Here is a 22,209-nt window from a genome sequence, read left to right as displayed (position 1 = left end):
AATTCCAGACAGTCATATAACCTATATATTTCTGCTAAAGAAAAAGCACAAGTAGATAATGCAATGGCATTGCGCCAAAACAAAAGATAGTTATTTACTGCAGTAATGTTTTTTTTATTTTTTATTATTATTATTATTTGGAAATGATTTTTTTATTTTATATTTGTTTTGAAATTGTTTTGGACTGTTTTGGTTTGTGAATGGTGCTTGGTCTGTGGTCTGTGCAAGTTTCTCTTGTAAACAATGATGCGCTTCCTGCCTCCTCCACGTGACACGTGACCTTACCAACGAGCTCACGTCATCCCTCTCATGAGCGCCCATCACAGAGATGTATGGAAGCGAACATTTGTAGTTAAAAAGTATACAAGCATTGTTTTGTTTCTAAAAATATTCAATCGTTTGCGTTCAGAAGAAATTTATTTGTCGACTGGACATTTCTAGTGTCCCCATAATTCAAATCCCTTAAAAAAAAAAGCATACTAAACTATGTTTTTTTGAAAATGTAAAAATGCAGAAAGATTTTTTGTGAGGGTTAGGTTTAGGGGTAGGGTTAGGGGAAAGAATCTATAGTTCATACAATATACAAATCATTATGTCTATGGAGAGTCCTCACAAGGATAGCTGCACCAACGTGTGTGTGTGTGTGTGTGTGTTGTGTTTGAGAGTGAAAAAGAGGTCAATCTCCCCACACTTCCCATCATTCCCACAGAGGTCCACTCCAGCATGTTATGAGGTCATGGAGACACAGGGGTTACCATTAGCAAAACACCACATCCATATCCTGGGTAATTACTGCACCGTCACATCTGGGCCACTTTAAACAATGGCAGGAATATGCTACAATGGTGTATTGGCAACTGTCTAAATCCAAACTAGTCCGAATCTAGAGTCAGATAAACCTTATCGCGGCCCAAAAGGTTTTAAACCAGGAAACAGGCAAAATTATTCAAACAAGATATTCTCCACTCGAGCCTGCTTTTTTGTTGCTTGCAAAGTAAAGGTTAGCAAGTTGACACAGATATAACCTTAAAATATACAATGGGAATTGTTTATCAAAAACTGTTTTGTTTTTGAACTGTGAAAGTATAGAAGCTATTGTCTATAGCATTAGCGTTATGCTAATGCTACAGAAAATGTCTTTACCCTTTTACACTTCACAAATTTATAATGAACCTTGTAATTTCTCAAAATGATTAAGGCCTATGTAATAGGCTCTAAAGGCTAAAATATAATTTTTTAAAGTTTGTTGACAACAATAAAATGTTCTATTGCTCAGAGGTTGCTCTTTCATAGCTCAGAGACTAAATGGAGTTCTCAAATTTATCTTTGTAAATTCCTTAGGAGTAGGGATGTCAAAAGTACTGGTACTTTGGTACCAAGTCAATACTAAAATAAACTAAAAATATGCCACGATTCTAGTGTTTCTGCAGTACCAGGCACCAACTCAATTCGATACCCGCACACCGTCTAACTGACACACGACTGCTTCAAAATGCTTACACACGAATTTGACATTGTTGTAAAATTGTTGTATGTCCTAGTGCGATTATTATGCTGTTTCCATTCAAAGTCAGATGTGGGATTTGATATCTCCGATCTCCAACCATTAAGGTACATGTCACACGGGTTTTATTATTATGTAATGTAGGAACTTTTACTCATTGATCAATCTTATTTAATAAAAGTGAATGTTTATCACTTACTTTGTACATCTCCCTGGGTGCCGACATGTTTGTGTGATGTAACACAACTGCATCTCAGTTGAAGATTTCCGCACGAGTTTCCAAGTTGAAATTCCATCTTCATACGGCATTTCATTGCACTTTTCCATGTAAGAAGTTGGAAATTCAAACTTTCCGAGTTGAACGGAATGCAGCATTAAACCACGAAAGGCTGCAGTCTGCATCTGTATGAGCTGCATGCTTTAAAATGAACGTGTGAAGCAGACAACTCATACACTGAAAACTCCACAGACTTTGACAATCATGCGCGCTGTGTGTATTGTATGCGACAGAGCAGAGCACTCATCCACTGTAAAGCACACAGCACATGTGGACTATACAGCATATTTATATGATGAAATCATACCATGTGTGCTTTAATAATTACACTGGGCCATTTAGCAATCTGCCTATCCAGATGTGTGAAGCTTCCGTCAAAAACATGTCAAAATAAAATATCCTTTCAAAATAAAAGTTTGATTCAATATAAAAGCTAGATACCTGAAATTGAAGAAACTGCGACAGAAATACAGTATATTACAATTGTATAATAAAATGCAATATTCACTCTAGTAGTAGTAGTAGTAATATCTGAGCACAGTTTGAAATGTTGAGATCTCTGCTGAAATTCTAGATGAGATGTGGGATTACTGGGATCTATTCTCAAATCTGAGAAACAGGTGATTTCTCTGCATTTACACTCCATTTAACTCATTGCTGTCTAGGAGAAATGACTGAGATATTAAAGACGTCTAATTATAGAGGAATATGAGGTATAGATGTTTTGCCTGAATCACCAAATAAAACAAAATAATTAGTGCAACTGGTTTGAACTGACCTGCTGTGTAAATGAGGTTGTACTGGCCGCGTTGAGTGTGGAACGTCTTTGTGCTGGAGAGTTTTGTTGCTGAGGTCGAGGAGGAAGACTCCAGTCTACTTCGTTCTGATTCAATGTATTTCAGTATAACACTTATGATCTTTTCCCCATGGTTTCCACTGGACAGCGCTCTCTTCAACAGGACTGACTGGTCCTCCTTTAAACTGAAACACAATAAACCTAAATGAAACATTGTATGCCTGATCCACTGAGAAACCCTTATAAAATGCAGGAATAAAACTGCAATGCTTCAGATGAAATAAAAGCAGCGATAGTAACATACCTAAACACTATCAATACTATTAAGACTCCATATGGTATGAACAATTCTGATTCATAATTTTCAGTAGTAAATTGAAAATAGAGCCTTCTAAACTTCTCGGCATATCCAAGTAGTCTGAAATTTCTGCTCTGAATTCAAATTGTGCGTGATTTGACAGCCCATTTAGCACAATTAAAAGAACTCTGGTGAATACCACCCAAATGCAAACACAGTGGAGAAGGGAGCAACTTTCTTCTCACATCGCAGTAATTTTCTTGGACAACTGTATGCCATAGCTGAACCAAGTGTTGCAAACCTGCTCCAAACCCACAGCCTGACTCAGAAAGTAAATATGACAGGGTTTCAATGAAATATGACAGGGAGTAGTTTGATGTTACAAACGACATCATGTTTGAATATGTACACACAAGCACAAATTTAATAGAAACAGGTACACACATGCCATCATGAAATAATTTATCCTGTATTAAACAGCTCAGTACTATTGCTCACCATAATTTGAGCTCATTTTCCTGAATCCTCTTTTTCACTTTAAAAAAAGCTGGTGAGGGGGCCTGGGTAGCTCAGCGAGTAAAGACTCTGACTACCACCCCTGGAGACACAAGTTCAAATCCAGGGCATGCTGAGTGACTCCAGCCAGGTCTCCTAAGCAACCAAATTGGCACGGTTGCTAGGGAGGATAGAGTCACATGGGGTAACCTCCTCGTGGTCGCTATAATGTGGTTCTCGCTCTCGGTGGGGCACGTGGTGAGTTGTGCGTGGAGAATAGTGTGAAGCCTCCACACGCGCTATGTCTTCGCGGTAACGTGCTCAACAAGCCACGTGATAAGATGCGTGGATTGCCGCTCTCAGACGCGGAGACAACTGAGATTCATCCTCCGCCACCCGGATTGAGGCGAGTCATTACGCCACCTCGAGGATTTAGAGGGCATTGGGAATTGGGCATTCCAAATTGGGGAGAAAAAAAAAAAGCTGGTGAGAGCTTTGGTCCATTGCAAACAGCCTGTAAAACACGCACATGGCCATTCCTATTTCACACGCAACCTTGCCATCACAGCCAGTGTCACACACACACACTCTCTGTATAAACACACACCTCATAGACGATTATGACATAAGACAACTCATCAGGTCCTAATACACAGTCCCGAGGGACTCCAAGATTTGTGCAGAGCTTTAGCAAAATGAAACATAATGATAGTAAATCCTCAGTTTTTCACAAATATTGTAGACCATGAATCTCACCTCTGTGAATCAAATGGGAGAAAATCAATTTTAGCATTTTGAATCTCCTTCAGAACCATACATTGCTCAAAATATTAGATCATGTGTGCTCTGAAACCCAGAGTTCTTCCAAGTGCAACATTCCTTTTGGATTGTCAAAAACAGAGTCATATCAAATTTCTGTCTTTGGGGTAAACTAATATTCCCCTTCTTATTTAGGATGTTGGAAAATTCCTAACCTTTTTTGTCTTATTTACCTTGACAGCCACATCAGAAAGGCTCAAGTACCCCCTTATCGACACCAATCCAGAAATGTGTCACTTATAATGGATATAATTTTGCATTATTTAGTCACGTTTAAACTAAAGGTGTCATCCACACAAAAACTTTAAAATTTTGTTTTCTTTCCATGATTAGTTGTTACCTTAATCTCTTAGTAGTTTTATAAGTAGTTTTAACCTATTGACAGCTCAATATTTTTAACTCATAACTTCTATTACACAGGTTTGACATAGCAAAAGCAAAATCCCCCTGGAACCAAAAGATATACGTATATCAACATGATCCCATGGGAAGTAGGCATGTTGTTTCTGAGAGTTCGGGTACAAGATTAGCCACAATATGCCAACTCATTAAGCGTCATCTCCTTACCCTACCCTTCTGGTGTGACCAGAAGCATCTTGCGTCACCAGCATGGGAAACCTGTGTTCATGTCCTGTGTTGAAACTAGGAAGTAGTCACGTTCACATAAACAGTGACAAGCAAGATTCTGAAGTTTCGTTTTTCCCCCAACATTACATTTTTACTCCACTGATGGTTCGGATTAGGTTTGTTGTTTGGGTTGGGGGGTACAGTTTATAAAAAATGCATTCCACCTGTAAAGCTGAAAACAACTCATCTCACAACTCGTTAATGGCACCTCTTGGTGGATAATGGAGCTCACATGAGCCAAATTGACCAACAACTCTAACCGCTTTGGCCACTGGGGGCAGTGTATCAAATGTTGGTTAGCACACCGATTCTAGCTAAACAAAAGTCAACCTACTCTTTCCGATTTCACTCTGAGGTCAGTCTTAATATACTTTACATAGCCAACAAATGTAAGCATTTATATCTTACTAGACAAGCCATGGAAATAAGGCTCTGGAACATAAATATATATATATATATATATATATATATATATATATATATATATATATATATATATATATATATAATATATATATATTAAGATTTATCTTACAATCTTGTTCACACATTGAATGTGATATAAAAAAAAAACTGTTGAATGATTGGGAAACTGGGGCAGTCAGCACCGGGCGAGTAAGCAACACTGGTCCGTCAGGTAGATCACTGAAGCGGAGCCTTTCAATAGTCTATTGTGAGAGAACTTTTTCCTCAAGGCCAGGCACTTCCTTCCCAACAGAGCGGCCATGGCGGAGTCTGAATGGGTGTGATCTACCTCAAAACAGCCAGTAAATCTCTCAAAATGGGACACAAACCTAAAGTTTTAGTTTTAGTAGGGGATACTAAATAGTTGTCACAGATAGTTGTCACACAGGGAAGTTGACACAGGGGCTATCTCTCAGTAACTCTAAGGTTTTAAGTAAAAAGTCCAATTACACAAAAGCATGTTTTCTCTAGAATTGGTTTTGTATGTTGGTTTTGAACACCTAGTTTAAAACCATCTTTAATTAGATCAATTTTTGCAAATGATATCCAAACAAAAATCCTGTTAACATCACATTTTTGCATGCGATGGACATTATCTTTTTTTTCCCCTTTGCAATAACAGTGGAAATGTTCAATACCTTTTTTGAGGCCTAAGACTTTTCAGGAATTTGGATATTTAGAAAATTACTTTCAAAATAAACCCTGTGAAATATTCACTTGATTTAAAAGTGTGGGACTAAACTTTTATGGACTAAACTAGTTGATTACACTTCCTAGCGCCATCTAACGATCTGTGCATACGTCAAGCACTAGGAAGTGCAATCAAGTTTGAAATTATGATAGCCAAGGAGACTGCAGATGCCAAGATTTAAAGCGATTTTTTTTTAAATATTTTGTCTTTTCTCATCCAAAACCGATAGCTTTAGAAGACATGGATTAAACCACTGCAGTCTTATGGATTACTTTTATGCTGCCTTTATGTGCTTTTTGGAGCTTTAGAGTCACCATTCACTTGTGTGGGCCTACAGAGCTGAGATTTTCTTCTAAAAATGTTGTGTTCTAAATTATGAGAGAATTTTCATTTTTGGGTGAACTATCCCTTTAATGTGCTCTTTTTAAAAGCTGCATCTGGGCCTGGATAGATCGGATCCAGATGGACAATTCTTAACCATGAGCCCCAATACTCTTTCAATCTTCATTTCTACCTAATTTTGAGAGAGAGACATTCCATCTTGTATATCAAAACTCTGATCAGAGACCTCCAAGGAACAAGACTCTAACTTTATGGTAATAATTGCCCCATCAATCTGAGATCAGATGAGTGTCTCTCCAATCATAATACTTCTCTTCACAATCTTTGAAAAGATCTGATCTAATATTTTATTCTGTTGCATCTTCTGTAATCTGGATACAATATAAAAGAATTTAAAAGCAGCATCTGCCTATGTGGTGTGCCAATCACAATAAATATGTCGGTTTAAAGGTGAGCAGTCCAAATTATCCTGCCTTGGCTAAACATAAAGTGAGATTAGTGATACAGCTCTATTTTTCATTTCAGGGTGGAGCGTGGACTGAGAAGATAAGGGTTACTTAAGGTCTCTGTTTAAAGAGACAAAATTTACTTACCATCACTGTATACAATTGTTACAGTTGGAATGGAATCCTAAACATAAACATTAGAGTGCTTTAAAGAGTGCTCATGAAAGTATTTCCCACCTAGCAGTCAAAAGAGGAAGGGTGGGTGGGGGTGGGGGTGAGGAGGGGGAGGGGGGCAGGATGAGCATACGAGTGCTTATATTTATTTGTTTCAGCAATTTACCTGCAATTCTTCTGCTGCCGTACACTGGCAGTGGGCTGCATTAGTACATGTATTTACAGTTCATATGAATTTGAAGTATGAGAACGCCCCCTGTAGGCAACTCCTTTTCAGAGTCACATTATGTCAAGTCTAGTGAGCATGGGTCTAGTGAGCATGGTTGTCACGAAGACAACCTCTGTTACTTGAAATATGCTTTCCTCTAGCTAATTAAAAGCACATACTGTATTTTTTCAAAAACTTTCTATGTAAAGATGTGGTCTGAAATAGACAGACGGACAATTATTTTTGGTGATTTGGTTTCAGTGGCAGTACCCATATTTTTGACAATAATATATAATGGTGATTTTATCTTGTGTATTTTTATGCAGACCCAGAGAAAAGTACAGAACAAAGAATAAAGACTAAAGAGTAAACAGTAAAGAACGTAAAGCATTAATGAATAAAAGTAAAGAACAAAGAGTAAATAATAAACAGTAAATAATAAACAGTAAACAAAGAGTAGAGTAGAGAGAGTAAAACATTTAACAGTAAAGAATACAGTACAGAATAAAGAATAAAAAGAGTAAAGTACAAAGATTAAAGACTTAGCAGTAAAGAATAAAGAATAAACAGTAAAGAATAAAAAAGAATAAACAAAGAGAACAAAGAGTAAAGAATTAAACAGTAAAAATAAAGAACAAACAGTAAAGAATAAACAGTAAAAATAAAGAACAAACGTAAAGCATAAACAGTAAAAAATAAAGAACAAACAGTAAAGAATAAACAGTAAAAATAAACCGCAAAGAACAAAGACTAAATAATAAACAGTAAACAAAGAGTAGAGTGAGTAAAAAATTTAACAGTAAAGAATAAACAGTAAAGAAAAAAGAGTAAATAATTCAACAGTAAAAATAAGAACAAACAGTAAAGAATAAACAGTAAAAATAAACCGCAAATAACAAAGAGTAAAACAAAATAAAGAGTAAATAACAAATAGTAAAGAATAAACAGTAAAGGTTAAAGAATGAGCAACGAATAAAAATAGTAGACAATATGCATTGTTCAGTATGCAGTACATAGTATTCTGTTTAAAAAAAAAAACACTTGTTTTGGTGTAAAATATGTTTTTCAAAGTAAAATACTCAAAAATAATATATATATTTTTTTTATTTAAAAAAGTGTATTAAAGTTATGAGGCAATCACCCACCTGAGTGGTTGCCAGCGTAATGAGTATGTCGTTCTGACATCTGCATTGGCATCTCGAGGAGCTCGGTCTGAGTCAGAAATGGAGAGATTCTGGTGTGTGGTGGCAAACTCCGGGGTGGTGGTGGTGGTTGCTGCCGCAACTGCTAACGTGATGGCAGCTGAGGATGTGGTGAAACCAGGCTGTGCTTGGATTGGGGTGACACTAGCATGCTCACAGCGATGGCCATGGAAGCCTGGACGACACTGACAGATGTTCGTCCGGCAACACACTGCTTTATTATGACAACGAGGATGACACCTTGCTAGTGAGAGAGTAAGAAACAAGGAGTGAGATGGGCTTTTCATACTTGAAATTGATCATTATTAACCCTGGGTAAACTTAATCCTGGGTTATCTTGTTCCATGTTTGTTTCAATCCTGAATAGTCAGGGTTCAAGAATTAACACTGTGTGAGTTAATACACAGATGAGTACAGCATGCAATGACCCAGCAGCAACCTGTTTTAATAACTACTTTATTTGTGGAAATGTTGGTCTTCTGAAACATACAACAAAAATAATACTGTCTCTTCATCATTCAAGTAACTGAGTTTGCCGTCACTGCTTAATAATTTCAACAGTTTCCCCCCAGACGCTGAAACTAAATACAGTGTGTGAAAGCTTCGGCAACAGTTATTAAAGCACATTAATATTTAATGAGGTAAGCACTCCAGCAGTTTATGGATGTCTGTTGCTACACAACTTGATAAAACATTTTAGCATGTATTGTTTCACATTATATACCTTTGACATTGCAATCCAAGGGTTAACCCCACAAAATCAGATGCATTCTGTTACTGTTTTTTCCTTTGCAAAACATGTCATTTTCAAGCAACATTATTTCCTTGATCAAATCCCATCACACATACTGTATGTTTGTTGATTTATGGTGTGTGATCTAATTTCTTAATATTCTATTTCAATTGCACATACACTCTGGTAATATTATGAGTTGTACTGGCCTTTTAAAGGCACATGGGTCAAGGGCTTATTTATTAGTTGGTAAATCTAGATACATTAGGATTAGGAATGTGTGGATTATGATGAGAAAGCTGAGGGACTGGATTAATCATGGTATAAAGCTCTGGCTACTGGAAGCTACCTCAACATGGTATTCAAGGGTTTGGCCTACTTGCAATGTTATAATGTTAGGTATTCAGGTGGAAAGACAAAGTACATGTTTACAGAACTGAAGTGAATGGCAAATAATGTACACACAAACCTTTTAAATATTATATATACCACATAAGCCTAATAAAATCAATCAATAAACAAAGAAAGAAACAATGAAGTCCAGTGAAACCAAATTAAGACCAAATTAATCATTATTATATATATAATCAATTCAATAGAATCGGAATCAATTAAGCAACACAAGTTATTTTTAGGTTTTTATTTTTATTAATTTTTTATTAAGCATTATTTGTACGTCAGAGGGCACCTATAAAGTAAGGAGCAGACTGATCGCACTGTGAATTAGGCGACAGAAGGATGAAAGTTCTGCTGCTTTTAAACTACTACTGTCAAACCACTGCCCCCAGTGGCTGAAGCTGGAAGATTTGTTGAATGTATGGGCACGTGTGGGCTCCAGTTTCTGGGTGATAAGTCCATCTAAGTAGCTTTAAAAGCGAGTCAATAATTTGGAAAAATAGGGTTGATTTCAGGGTACATGAACATTCATAAGCAACATGTCGATTTCCTGTGTGCTCATGTTGGTAAAAAAAAAGAAAAAAAAGTCAACAGTCCTCGTCATTTACTCAAGCCAGGACTCGATACATGAAAATAAAACACCTGAGAATGCCAACAGCACTCTCCATTAGGACAATTCCGAGGCTGTTTCAGATTTCATGTGACCTACATCTTAACACTTGCATACAACTCTACTATTAAGTTTTTGTTATTATTTAATCATAGAGGAGTACAGGTGACATGCAAGCATTTTATTTTATTTCTGTTAAGGGAATTGTAAAATTAACGCAGTCCTCTGAGTAGCATGCTAGCAGCTAGTTTGTTTATAAATGGCAGCTGTGGACTCCTCCCCTTTCTCAATGCTTTGTGTATCATAGGTTTTTGACCAATCACAGGCCAAAAGTACCTGCCTGGAGTAGGAGCTAAAAATGTCCGCTAAAATGGCTTTGAGGAACTATTCTTCCTCAGGTGCGAAAACGACAAAAAGTACTAGTCCCGGGGGAAAGTACCTAAAATAGGCTTTAGTACCTGCAATGAGAAAGGGTCTGATGTCACTGCACCTGAATGCAATAAAGAGTGTCTCATTCCCATGATAACAGCTTCCAATTATAATTTCTTTTGAAGTCTTAAAACTACTTTTGGATGTTTTGTGAATTCATTCATCCTGTTCAACTGTAAGCACCTTCTTTGCACATTTTTTCATTTCTGCTAACAGACATATTAAGATCATCTGAGCTAGATGAAATACTGGCAGCTGTGTTTATGTATTTTTGTAAAAACATTAATCAGAATGGTAACAAAAGCCCAGAGAAGATACTCACGTTTTGTGCATTGTCTAGTCTTGGGGTTGACTACCCATGAAAGGCAGCACCTGGTCCCACAAACGTTGGGCCTGAAGAAGATAAACACACACAGAGAGAGAGAGAGAGAGAGAGAGAGAGAGAATAAATCTCCAGGGCCACTGCTGGAAAATTCCATTGTGTTTTGGAAAATGGTAACTGTTTTTTTATCTGGTCTGAGCTGGATATTAGTTTGTTTAAGCTGGTCTTTAACTGTTTCAATTTGGTCATTATCTGGTCCAAGCTGGTCAACGGCTGGTCCAAGCTAGTCAATAACTGGTCATTATCTGGCCCAAGCTGGTTATTAGCTGATCATTAACTGTTCCAAGCTAGTCTTTAGCTGGTTCAAACTAGTCATTAACTGATCATTGCTGGTACAAGCTGGTCATTAACTGGTCATTAACTTGTCCAAGCTAGTCTTTAGCTGGTTCAAACTAGTCATTAACTGGTCATTAGCTGGTACAAACTGGTCATTAACAGGTTCAAGCTGGTTATTAGATGGTCCAAGCTAGTCAATAATCACTTTCACACATACAGCCTTTTCCAGAAAGATCAACTGCAATTTTCAGTTTAGAGGTTATGTGTGAACACAGCCCATTCAAAAATACCAGTAAATTTTTTACTAGCCATTTACCTGAATGAGAAGTTATAATGTTACCTGAAAAGTTCAGTTTTGATGCTGTGTGAACAAAGTTGTAAGATTAACGGTTTGAGCACGGTCAGGACACGCTGACGTAAGACGATTCAGTTACTATGGAGTCCAAAAAATGTCTTAAAATTTGACAGATATTGAAATTATTCCACTTCATGCATAGAGGAAATAAAAATGGTTTGATATTTTAGAGTTGACTACAAAGGAGATCTCATAGGGTATGATGCTCCTCGACTCAAATCTGAAGTCTTATGGTGAGCAGCCAACGGAAATTGACGGCGCACAGTCACAACACTGGACCACAAAGAAATGGAGATGGCGAACAAGCGCTCAAAATGGAGAAAACAATTAACGCCACTTACTTCCAACTCACGTCACAGTCTCCGTCTTCCCACCCAAGACTGCAACCAAATGCGCTCGGTCAGTTTCTTTTGAGACTCAGAACAGATAAAGAGCAACATCAACCGCAGCGCTCCCATACGTCCATGTTTGTTTATATCTGTCATGTGTATCCAAGAATGGGGGCATGTCTTTCTACATGACTTTGTGATCGAATCGACTTGACAGCTGGAGTGATCCTCAGTCGTTTAGTGTGTGATGCCCAGTTTTGTTTGTAGCCATTTACATAATCGGTAAGTATGTGATGCCTAGTATTTTTAGATTATGTTCATATTTTATAAGTGTTGTAGTGTAATCAAGCCTAAAAGTGTATAAAGAAATTTGTCAACTGATAAAATAACTAAGCACATCTCTGGAGTTTACTGGCATTTTGGTGCTGATGTGTGGATGATCACAAAAAGGAAAAAAAGACAAAAACCGCATGTGTTTTTTTGCAGATGCGGTACATTTGCCAGTAAAGGCAATCCAACAATTTTACTCTAATTTACCAGGTTGCATGTGTGAAAGGGGCTAGTAGCTTGTCATTAACTGGTCATATACTGGTCATTAGCTGATTCAAGCTAGTAATAAACTGGTATAAACTTTATGCCAGTTAATGCCACTGGTCAAACCATGGCATTAACTGGTCCAAGCTAGACATTAGCTGGTCCAAGCTCTTCATTAACTTGCCCAAGCTGGTCATTAGCTATTCCAACCGTGTCATTAGCTGGTCCAACCGTGTCATTAGCTGGTCCAAGCTAGCCATTAACTGGTCCAAGCAGGACATTATCTTGTCCAAACTAGTCATTATCAGGTCCAAGCTGGTCATTAGTTGGTCCAAGCTGGTCATTATGCAAGCTAATTTTCATACCTGAGACTACCTTGCCCTAGTGGCCACCAGAGGTCACTAGGTGTTTAAGAGACTTTTAGTATGAAGTTTTGTTTACCTTCTTGTGTCTCTGTTCCTGGTTCCTGCCCTGATCGTTCCCAGCTGTTTCTCGTTTACCTTGTTTGCCCCAAAGTATTTAATGGCCTTGTGTTTGCTTGTGTCTAGGTCAGTTATTGTTTCCTGTTATCCTCATGGACGTGACATTTGTTCTGTTCCCGAGTTTTAGTTTTGTTTTGTTCCTGTGTTTTCCAAGTGTTGTATCTGGACTCATTTTCTTATTAAATCAAAACTGCACTTAGATCCTGCTCTCTTGATTTCTTCCTGCATTTGTTACACTAATGCAAGCTTATAGACCATCTTGGACCATTAACAAACCAGATGCCAGTTTGTCATACCAGTTTATGGTGGTCAAGCTGGTTTTTGGTACATTGTTGCTGGTAAACCAGCTATTAATCTGCTTGAACCAGCTAATGACCATCTCAGACCAGATACAACAGATACCACCACATTCCCAACACAGCTAATAGCCTAAGATGGATTTTCTAGCAAGTCAGTCTACCATTTATGTTCCAACGCAACAGCTGAGATGAGTCTGCTGCCACTCTTATTGCAAGCAACACTTTCAACTAGTTTCACTTTTTATTTCACATTTCCAGACTCCATACCACATCAATCAGCATATTCTAAATTAAAACACCTCTGAAAAGACAGCTTTAAAAGACTTACAAACCGTGGCCCTGGGCCCCTTAAAATGCATTGGACTGAGTGAAGAGCCTTGGGTTTAAGCTCACCCTTCACCCCACGTTTTATTCAGCTTGGACAAATAGCGGCGATGAATAAAAATGAGAGGGGGTGCGAGTTTGTTATGGACGCCCCCCTCATTGGGCCTCTGCCCTCCCTCTGCCCATGCACATGAGGAATATTATTTTTCCCACAGTGGCATAGGCAGGATCGTCTGCGGCACTTCTCAGATGTGTAAACTTTCGTGTATTACGAGTCTTCTTCTTTGGATGCCGGGCCGGTTTCTGTTTGTCTAGCAGCTTCTGGGAGAAAAAGACAATTAGCACACTAACACAAGCCCCAATCCTGATCACTTGCTTACAAAGCCACAACGTGCATAAGTCTGACCCTTCTATAGCGTCAGGAGGGATTTGCTAATTAGTTACAGTTTTGTGCCTTTATTGTGTGGTTTCTAAAGCAAGACTATTGGAACTTCCCAGTATGAGTGATGAGGCAGAGAGAAATCTGCTCAGTGAAAGCCGATTGAAACACAGCTGGCATTGGTGATCCAGGCTATAAAGAGGTCAGATTGAACTATAACCTTCCAAGACTGCTCAAAGCCAATTCATCACACACAGATCTGTAGATTTATCTACAATCACATAATAAAAACACAGATACCAATGAGAGAGCTTTAAAATGGGAGTTTTCTGTTGAATTTATGCTCTGTGTGTTTAGTTATTATGGTGTAATTGTAAAATAGACAGCAAAGTTCATTTATGAAAAATTTCAATACACTCAGACCCTTTTAATTTAATTAAAGTCTGGGATTCAGATCTAATCTAAATTTGGAAATAAACAGAAAGTTGTAGGATTTAAAAAAAACAAAAATTATTTAAGTTATTACATAAAATATGGAAGAAATATTTAAGATTCAGCACTATTTAAAGATCACTACGCAAACAATTTGTGACACTGACCATATTAGCCCTCCTATTATTGAAATATTAGAAATAGCACCCTCCTTTTGTCCTTTGGGTCATTTTTGACCCATATGGAAAACCATTCAAAATGCATAAATTCTTGATTACTGTACAACGCCACTAAAGAACCCCTAATGAAAATCTGTTTTGCTGTGGTCCCAAAGTGTAGAATGATTGGGAAAAAAGGGCTACTACATTCTGAATATTATTGAATTATAATTTTAAAAGAATTATATATATATATATATATATATATATATATATATATATATATATATTTAAAAAAAATTAAACCTTGGCAAACATTGGTAAATGATGTCTCAATTTATGTTTATTTCAATTACAAAAAATGTCTGATTTATTCTGCTTGTAGAAAATCAACTTTGTATATTTAACCCCACTGTACCCTTTCATAAAAAAATAATGTTAGTAAACGTACTTACTGCATATTACCTGTTCAAAACTGTTAAAAATACTGTGTGTGTGTGCATGTGAGCACCAACCTCATTTTAGAGAAAAGAATGCAAATTGTGGGAAAGATGCAGTACCCAGTGAAGCAGGTGGGGAAGCAGGAGAACAGAATGGAGATAGGGGCTATATCTGAGAAAATGTGAAATATGTTTTGGTCAAATTTTATTCATATATGTACAAACAACTATTTAAAGCTGCATAACATCCAGAAATTCCGACGGTGAAAGGTCACAACTGGTTTTTCCTATGCTGGTCAAAATTGACCCATTAAGCCAATGGAAGGAACAATTGGTTTTAAATAGTTTTTGTATTTTGTTTGTTTGTTTTGATGGTCTTGATAAAGTAACAACATTTGGTTTTGGTACCAGAAACTATGGGGTATTTATTTTTATCGTATTCTTTTTTTTCCGATTAACATTTTTTATTGATTCATAGATATAACAAAGAAAAACACAACATATATATATATATTGAATCAACATTTAACCCCCACTATTCCACACCCCCCTCGAAAGCTTCCACCCTCCCCATCTCCGCACACCACTCCCGAAATGATGGCGCTCCAGCCGACTTCCATCCCCTTAAAATAAGCTGTCTGCCTATCATAACACTGGTCAGAACCCAATTTTTATGTGTTTATCCCCCATATTGATGACCACCCCTTCGCCCAAAATACAGAGTCTGGGGCAAAATACGTCACACATAAACTCTGAACCTTCAACCAAAATTCTTGGATCTTAACACACCACCAAAAAACATGGGTTGTGTCTCCATCTTCTGATTGGCATCACTAGCAGGTGGGTGTGTCTTTAAGACCAAGCCTATACAATCTAGAGGGGGTCCAATAGAATCTATGTAGAATCTTGAATTGCATAGGCGCACCCTTACATCTCTAGATACAGACTTGAAATTTTTTAGAATCCTAGCCCACACTCCAACCTCCAATACCAAGTTTAAATCTTTCTCCCATAATCTCTTGATAGAAGTTAAAGCTCCACCCCCCAGGCTCTGAATTAGCAGGGAGTAATACACTGATGCCTCATGACCTTTTCCAAAAGCAGTAATAACCTCTCCCAGAGTATCTTCCGCTTTAGGGGGGTGTATGCTACTCCCAAAAAAAGTACAGAGCAGGTGGTGCAGCTGTAAATACCTAAAGAACTGTGATCTGGGAATCCCAAAATGTTGAACCAAATTTTCAAAGGATCTCAACACTCCACTCTCATATAGGTCACAGAGTGTATTAACCTCCCTCACAATCCACTCTGACTAGCAGAATGGGGACCTTTGTCAACTATGTAACTTATTGAAATGTAATCTAGGAGGCTTACCATTCCAAATGAAGGACTTTGCTATGCTATCAAATTGCTTGAAATAAGAGAGGGGGACATCTACAGGGAGAGATTCTGGCAGGTAGTTAAATTAAATACAATTAATTTTAATAACATTAACCTTCCCAATCATAGATAAATGTAATGAAGCCCACCTGCCCACATCGCTTGAAAACCTTTTTATTAAGGGGTCAAAATTAACTCTAACTAAATCACACAAATTTTCTGGGAATAAAATGGCCAAATACTTAATGCCCTGTTTGGGCCACTGGAAGATGCCTGGCTGAAAAGCCGTCGCTGGGCAGTACGCTGTCAAAGCTTTGGATTTAGACCAATTGTCTCTGTATCTTGAGAATTTAGAAAATAAATTAATAATTCTGTGGAGGCAAGGCATAGATCTAGTGGGGTCGGAGACGAATAATGAAATATCATCTGCATAAAGCAAAAGCTTATGTGCCACACCTCCCGCTACCGCCCCTGGAAAATCATCTTCCTTTCTTATCGCGGCTGCTAATGGTCCCAGGGTAAGACAGAACAATAATGGGGAAAGAGGGAAACCCTGCCAGGTGCCCCTATCCAGAGTAAAATAATCTGAAATTAATCCATTTGTTTGTACTGCTGCTACCGGGTGTCTATAAAGTAAATTAATCCATCCAATAAAAGTATTCCCAAACCCATATTTTTCCAAAATCTTAAAAAGATAATCCCATTCTACCATATCAAACGCCTTTTTGGCGTCAAGTGAGATGGCAGTGACGAGAGTCTGATCATTCACCACTGACCATATGATATTGATGAAACGCCAAATGATGTTAGCATGAAGACATGGAACTATAGAAATCAAGATAGAATTCTTTAAAAGTATTATTAATATCAATGGCCAAGGTAAATATTTTACCACCAGCAGATTTCACTGAGGGAACGGTAGAAAAAGGCTTTATATATCTAGCCAAAAGTTTCCCTGCTTTGTCCCCCGACTTAAAGTATGACTGTCTTGCCCTGAATAACCAAAACTCCAATTTTTATCGTATTCTTTACCAATGCCAGGTCAAAAATTACCCTAAGACAATTAACTCAGATTTCCTTGTTTCCTTTGAAGAACACAAGATCTTTGGAACACTCTCAAATTATGTTGCAATCACATGGATTATCTGGTTTTGCACAAAATTGTGGAGTCAGCTGTAATTAAAGGAGAACACACCAAATACTAAGAAATCCTAAAATTCATGTTAATTTTCAATTAAACTTTTAATTCAAATTGATATGCTGATAATATAACATGTAAAAAACTGTATTAAATTAGAACTTCTGAATCCCACTTTATTAGAATGCTTTTATGCATCCTTAAATTGAAACAGTGCTGAGATGTCGCTGTAACACTGGGCTCTTTAACCAACAGCCTATCTGTCTGATCTCATAAATAAAAGCCTTGACCCTTCATTTCGGCTCCTATTAGACCCAAATAGGGAAATGTCTACACTGACAGAATGGAAAGTTACGGTCAGCTTTAATGCCCAGTTTGGGTTTTAATGTGGAGTTGACACTTAAACGATACATTCCAAATCAGACATGATGTTTACATAGCTGAGAGGGTAGTGACCTCACATCCCATTAAAGCAAAATAGTGATCAAAGATATCTGTGTTTTTACAGTTCACATGGCTACCTTGACACAACAGACACAACAGGATATTTAAATCAGTCAGGAACATTTTCCATGTATAATAAGTATATTGGTTTCGTTGTATGGACAAAAGAAGCAATAAAAGTAGGCATGTGACTAGGGTTGCAGCGGTATACCGGTTTCACGGTATACCACGGTATGAAATTGACGGTTATCATACCATGTACATTTGCTTATCTACGGTATTGAGAAAAAAAATGCAACCAGACGGAGAATCTCACATAAAAAATAAATAAATAAAAAGCATCTCCTTTCCTCCTCGTCTGCCTGTCAGACTCATCAACTTGTGCCACACACACACACGCAGCAGAGAAAATGTCAGAGAGAAGCGAGGCGAGGGGGTCTGACATAAGTGAGTGTGTGTATGAGTTAAAGCAGTGTTTCTCAACTGGTGGGCGCAGGTCTATTCGGACTGGACAGCAGGGAAAGAACAATGCCATGGTTCTCCCATTGAAGATATTTCGGTGTCCGCCCAAGTAATAGTCTATTTAGGACTGCCGAGGCAGATTTAATGATAATCTCGCAATCAGCTAAAGGCTTCTCATCTGCACTTTCGCACAAGTGTAATGGAACCAGCTCACGCTAACGATCTGCTCGCTCTCTGTCGCGCCCGTGCAACAACCGGGCTTCCCTCGATATTGCGGAGCGCAGAACTCAAAATTAATGTGACCAATTTCAGTTCTAGTGAGACTTTTCTAGTTTAAAGCATTACGGAGGAAGTCAAGTCAAACCTCTCAAACAGTAGGCAGTCCTGACATGCCAAAGGAGGAAAAGAGCAACACTGTGCTATGTGCTAATTTTTTTTTTCATTATACATCACCTTTACAAAACTGTTTCACGATTTTACCTGAGTAAAAGTAACTGTTATATTTTGACAAAATGTTATATTTTCATGTTAAATAATCTAAAGGTAGAATCTATAAGACCACATTTTATATCAACAGTGGCAGTTGTAGTTAAAGTTTCAAGATGTGTTTCAGCTAGTATTTATTTTTTCATAAATACTATAATTTGTTATTATTATTACTATTATTTAAGACTAGCTACACTGACCTAACCATGGTAATGAGGAGCCTTTCCTCCTGTGTAGTATGTATATTCTGTTTGAATTATGTTTGAAATTAGGTAACAAACGGGATAATAATGGGCTCATATAATTAAATATGCTCTTCAATTTTTAAAAGGGGGGAGAGAAAACTTCCTGTCGCTTTTGTTGTTGACGTCAACAACGAAAATAATGTCAACTGATGCATGTCCTTGTACTTGAAAACCATGAACAAAACTATGCAACATAAAAGGAAATGTGACCCAGGATACATTAAATACAGGTTATGTTTTTACTATGGTGGGTCGCCACTTGATTTCCATTGTAAATCTGGTTCCTAAAGCAAAACCAGTTGAGAACCACTGAGTTAAAGGTACAGACAGGAGCAGTCTGGCTGCACTGTCGTGCACCTACAGTATATATTATTAATAATCATAGGACATTACTTTAAAGCTCACACAGCTGATGTTATTTTTCATTTAGTAGTTCATTTAACACGCTATGCTAACATGTAAACTAACATGCTTTAGTTATATAACATGTTATAGTTACATGCAATTTTTTTTATTTTTTATGTTTATAATTCGGTTTATTATTATAATTCTGTTAGCTTTCTTATTTATTCTATTTATTTTATTTTCAAAAGGGAGACTTTTTTTACACATCAATTAAAAAAAATGGTTTCAAGTTTCAATTATAATAAAGTGTTTGTTCAAAAAAAAAAAAACTTCTGTTTTCACTCCTTTAAGGGTCACTGTAACTGATAATAATAATTGTGTAATACTGTATACCGTGATACCGTGAAACCATGATATTTTCTGAGATGGTTATCATACCATGAAAATCTCATACCGTTGCAACCCTACATGTGAAAGTATTTGGTAATAGGTTATATCACGGTATATTCAACATTAGTGCTGAAACGATTAGTCGACGTTATCAAGAAATTGTCGACAAAAATTTCCATTGTCAAATAGTCGTTTGATCTTGTTTAACTTAACATGAGATCACAATAAACTCTAATGATGATGCGTGAGAGGAGCACCTACCAGCTTGCGCCTGATTGAGGAGAGGAAGAACACACAGCTCACAGACACACCCCAAACATTCCAGACAGTTTAAGGTGATATAGATCACAAAGTATGAGGAATTATACAAAAATACAAAATAAGTGCACACAGAAGCACTCTCGTTGTGAAATAAAACGGAGCCGGAGCTGCCGTTCCGCTTAAGCAAAACTTGCATGTCAGAGCGTCTTTAAAGGAAACACCTCGGCGTTATATCTTTAATGCATCCTTTATTAAAGTTCAAATAAGGAAGCAGATCATGTCAATAAGTACAAACTCCGAAACTGGTTTTTCTCTGTGTGGTCAGCACCTCTTCTACGAGTCACGTGAAGTGACCCGCTCTAAGGGGCAGAGATTGAAACTCCACCCGTCTGATACACACTCTGGCGCGGGGACGGTTGTCCCTTGTTGGGAATAAACATAAACGGCTCACGATAATGAATAAAAATATGTACGTGTTGCGGTGTGTATCTTATCATGAAGAAAATCGGTCACGACGTATTGAATCATAATATTTGTGTTGCGGTGTGTATTTTATCATGAAGAAAATCAGTGATAGGCAGCTCTATTAAGAACAGAGAGGTTTTCTTTTGTGAGTTAAAGATGGATCAAAGTGAACAAAAGAGAGGATAGTCTTCGCCCATAATATAGTGCAACAAAATACGTTTTTGATTTGTTGTTGTTTTGGCTTTTTTTCCAATATAAATATATAAAACTCCTTTAAAACAACATACATTTACAATACTTTAGGAGCTATACTGCAGAAGAAAAATTTGTTATTTGAGAATGTTGAATATAATCTAAAATATTTCAATATTTTAAAATATCAAAAAATTCTTAAAACAAGACGCATTTTCCTGAGAAGCAACATAGGATATTAAGATATTTACTTGCTTTTAGACTTGCTTTCAGAGAATATCATTCACCTAAATTGTCGAATAATCGTTCTAATAATCGTTATATTAGTCGATTATTAAAATAATCGTTAGTTGCAGCACTATTTAACATGAATGATATTGTTTTCGAGGGCACTTCAAAATACCGTAAATAATTCTAGATATCCTTTCAGCCAAATTGTTTAGATTTTTCTGATCCTCAGTAGTCCCCCCAACAATCGACAAATCAAGAGTCACAACACTGCATGTATGTGGCATAAATGACACATGTTCACTCTGTGTAACAAACTGGCCATGGAGACGGTGTTAAGATCCATGTGCAGGAAGTTTATTAAAAGAGACACAAGCAAACTATCCAAAACAGCAAGCAGAGAGATGTAGTCGAAAAGCATGCAGATAAATTCAATAAACCAAACAGACAGTCCAACCAGGCAAAACAAAACTAAGGGTTATCCAAAAAGCTGTAAATCCAGAAAAACAGGCAATGGTCATAACATGAATCAATAAACAGTGGCAATGGAAAACGCTCAGCAAGGCAGGGTAAACTGGCAATACTTCGCAATGAACAATGGAACTGGATGGCTATATATACATATGGTAAACAGGAAATGAGCAATGAAGAAATGGGTGATGATCAGTATTCGGGAGAGGGCTCCCTCTGGTGGTTGGTAGGATGGGTAACAACCTCAGATGTTACACTCTGATGTAAACAAAACCAACGTGGACTTTAAACATGGCTGAAGGAGGAATGCAGCCAACTAAAAGGGTTAAGTCAGAAGTGTGGAAGTGTTTTGGGTTCCATAAAAATGCAGAGGGATTGTTGGTCGAAGATGGTTTCCCTTTGTGTAAAACATGTGGCAGAAAAGTGGCAGCGAAACACGGGAACACCTCCAACATGTTCACTCATCTGCGAGACAGGTAAGTTGTTACAGTTCTGCTCATTTTTCTAAACAGTTTTTGAAAACCGAGAGACAACACTCTAAGAGACAACTAGCTGAGTGACAACTAAGACGACAAAGAAAGTGAACAGTTCTTGCCATTTGCAGATAATGTGTAACTTGCTGTGGCCGAATAATAGTTAGCTAAAACTCTGCTAGCTACACAGTAACGTTTGCGTCTTTTAGTAACAACTAAAATACAGTTGAAATCAGCTAACACTAGGTCCTGTAGTTGTCAGTGGCAATGTGGCACAATGATGATTTCAATATTAAGTTCAAGTTGGAATGCCAAGCAATCATAGGTTGT

At 37.4% G+C, this 22,209-nt stretch overlaps 2 protein-coding genes across 6 annotated transcripts in view; one reads left to right on the top strand and one right to left on the bottom strand.

Annotated features, from left to right (window-relative positions):
* LOC127417170 (latent-transforming growth factor beta-binding protein 4-like) overlaps positions 1 to 22,209 on the bottom strand; it is a 101,060-nt gene that overhangs the window by 76,270 nt on the left and 2,581 nt on the right. For all 4 annotated transcript variants that reach the window (XM_051656969.1, XM_051656970.1, XM_051656972.1 and 1 more), the window contains exons 2-4: positions 10,835 to 10,905; positions 8,288 to 8,588; positions 2,560 to 2,762 (exon numbers count right to left, since the gene is read on the bottom strand). In XM_051656969.1, the coding sequence (XP_051512929.1) occupies positions 2,560 to 2,762; positions 8,288 to 8,588; positions 10,835 to 10,905 (575 nt within the window). The remainder of the gene's footprint in view (positions 1 to 2,559; positions 2,763 to 8,287; positions 8,589 to 10,834; positions 10,906 to 22,209) is intronic.
* The window catches only part of LOC127417191 (uncharacterized protein C14orf132-like), a 90,451-nt gene continuing 89,983 nt past the window's right edge, over positions 21,742 to 22,209 (top strand). Inside the window, exon 1 of one of the 2 annotated variants that reach the window (XM_051657024.1) lies at positions 21,742 to 21,882. In XM_051657024.1, the coding sequence (XP_051512984.1) occupies positions 21,771 to 21,882 (112 nt within the window). In that variant the 5' untranslated portion in view covers positions 21,742 to 21,770. The remainder of the gene's footprint in view (positions 21,883 to 22,209) is intronic. The other variant, XM_051657025.1, reaches the window with a different exon arrangement.

This window comes from Myxocyprinus asiaticus, chromosome 26 (genome assembly GCF_019703515.2).
Source record: "Myxocyprinus asiaticus isolate MX2 ecotype Aquarium Trade chromosome 26, UBuf_Myxa_2, whole genome shotgun sequence".
Lineage (NCBI taxonomy): Eukaryota > Metazoa > Chordata > Actinopteri > Cypriniformes > Catostomidae > Myxocyprinus > Myxocyprinus asiaticus.
This window is presented reverse-complemented; position numbering and strand designations above follow the sequence as displayed.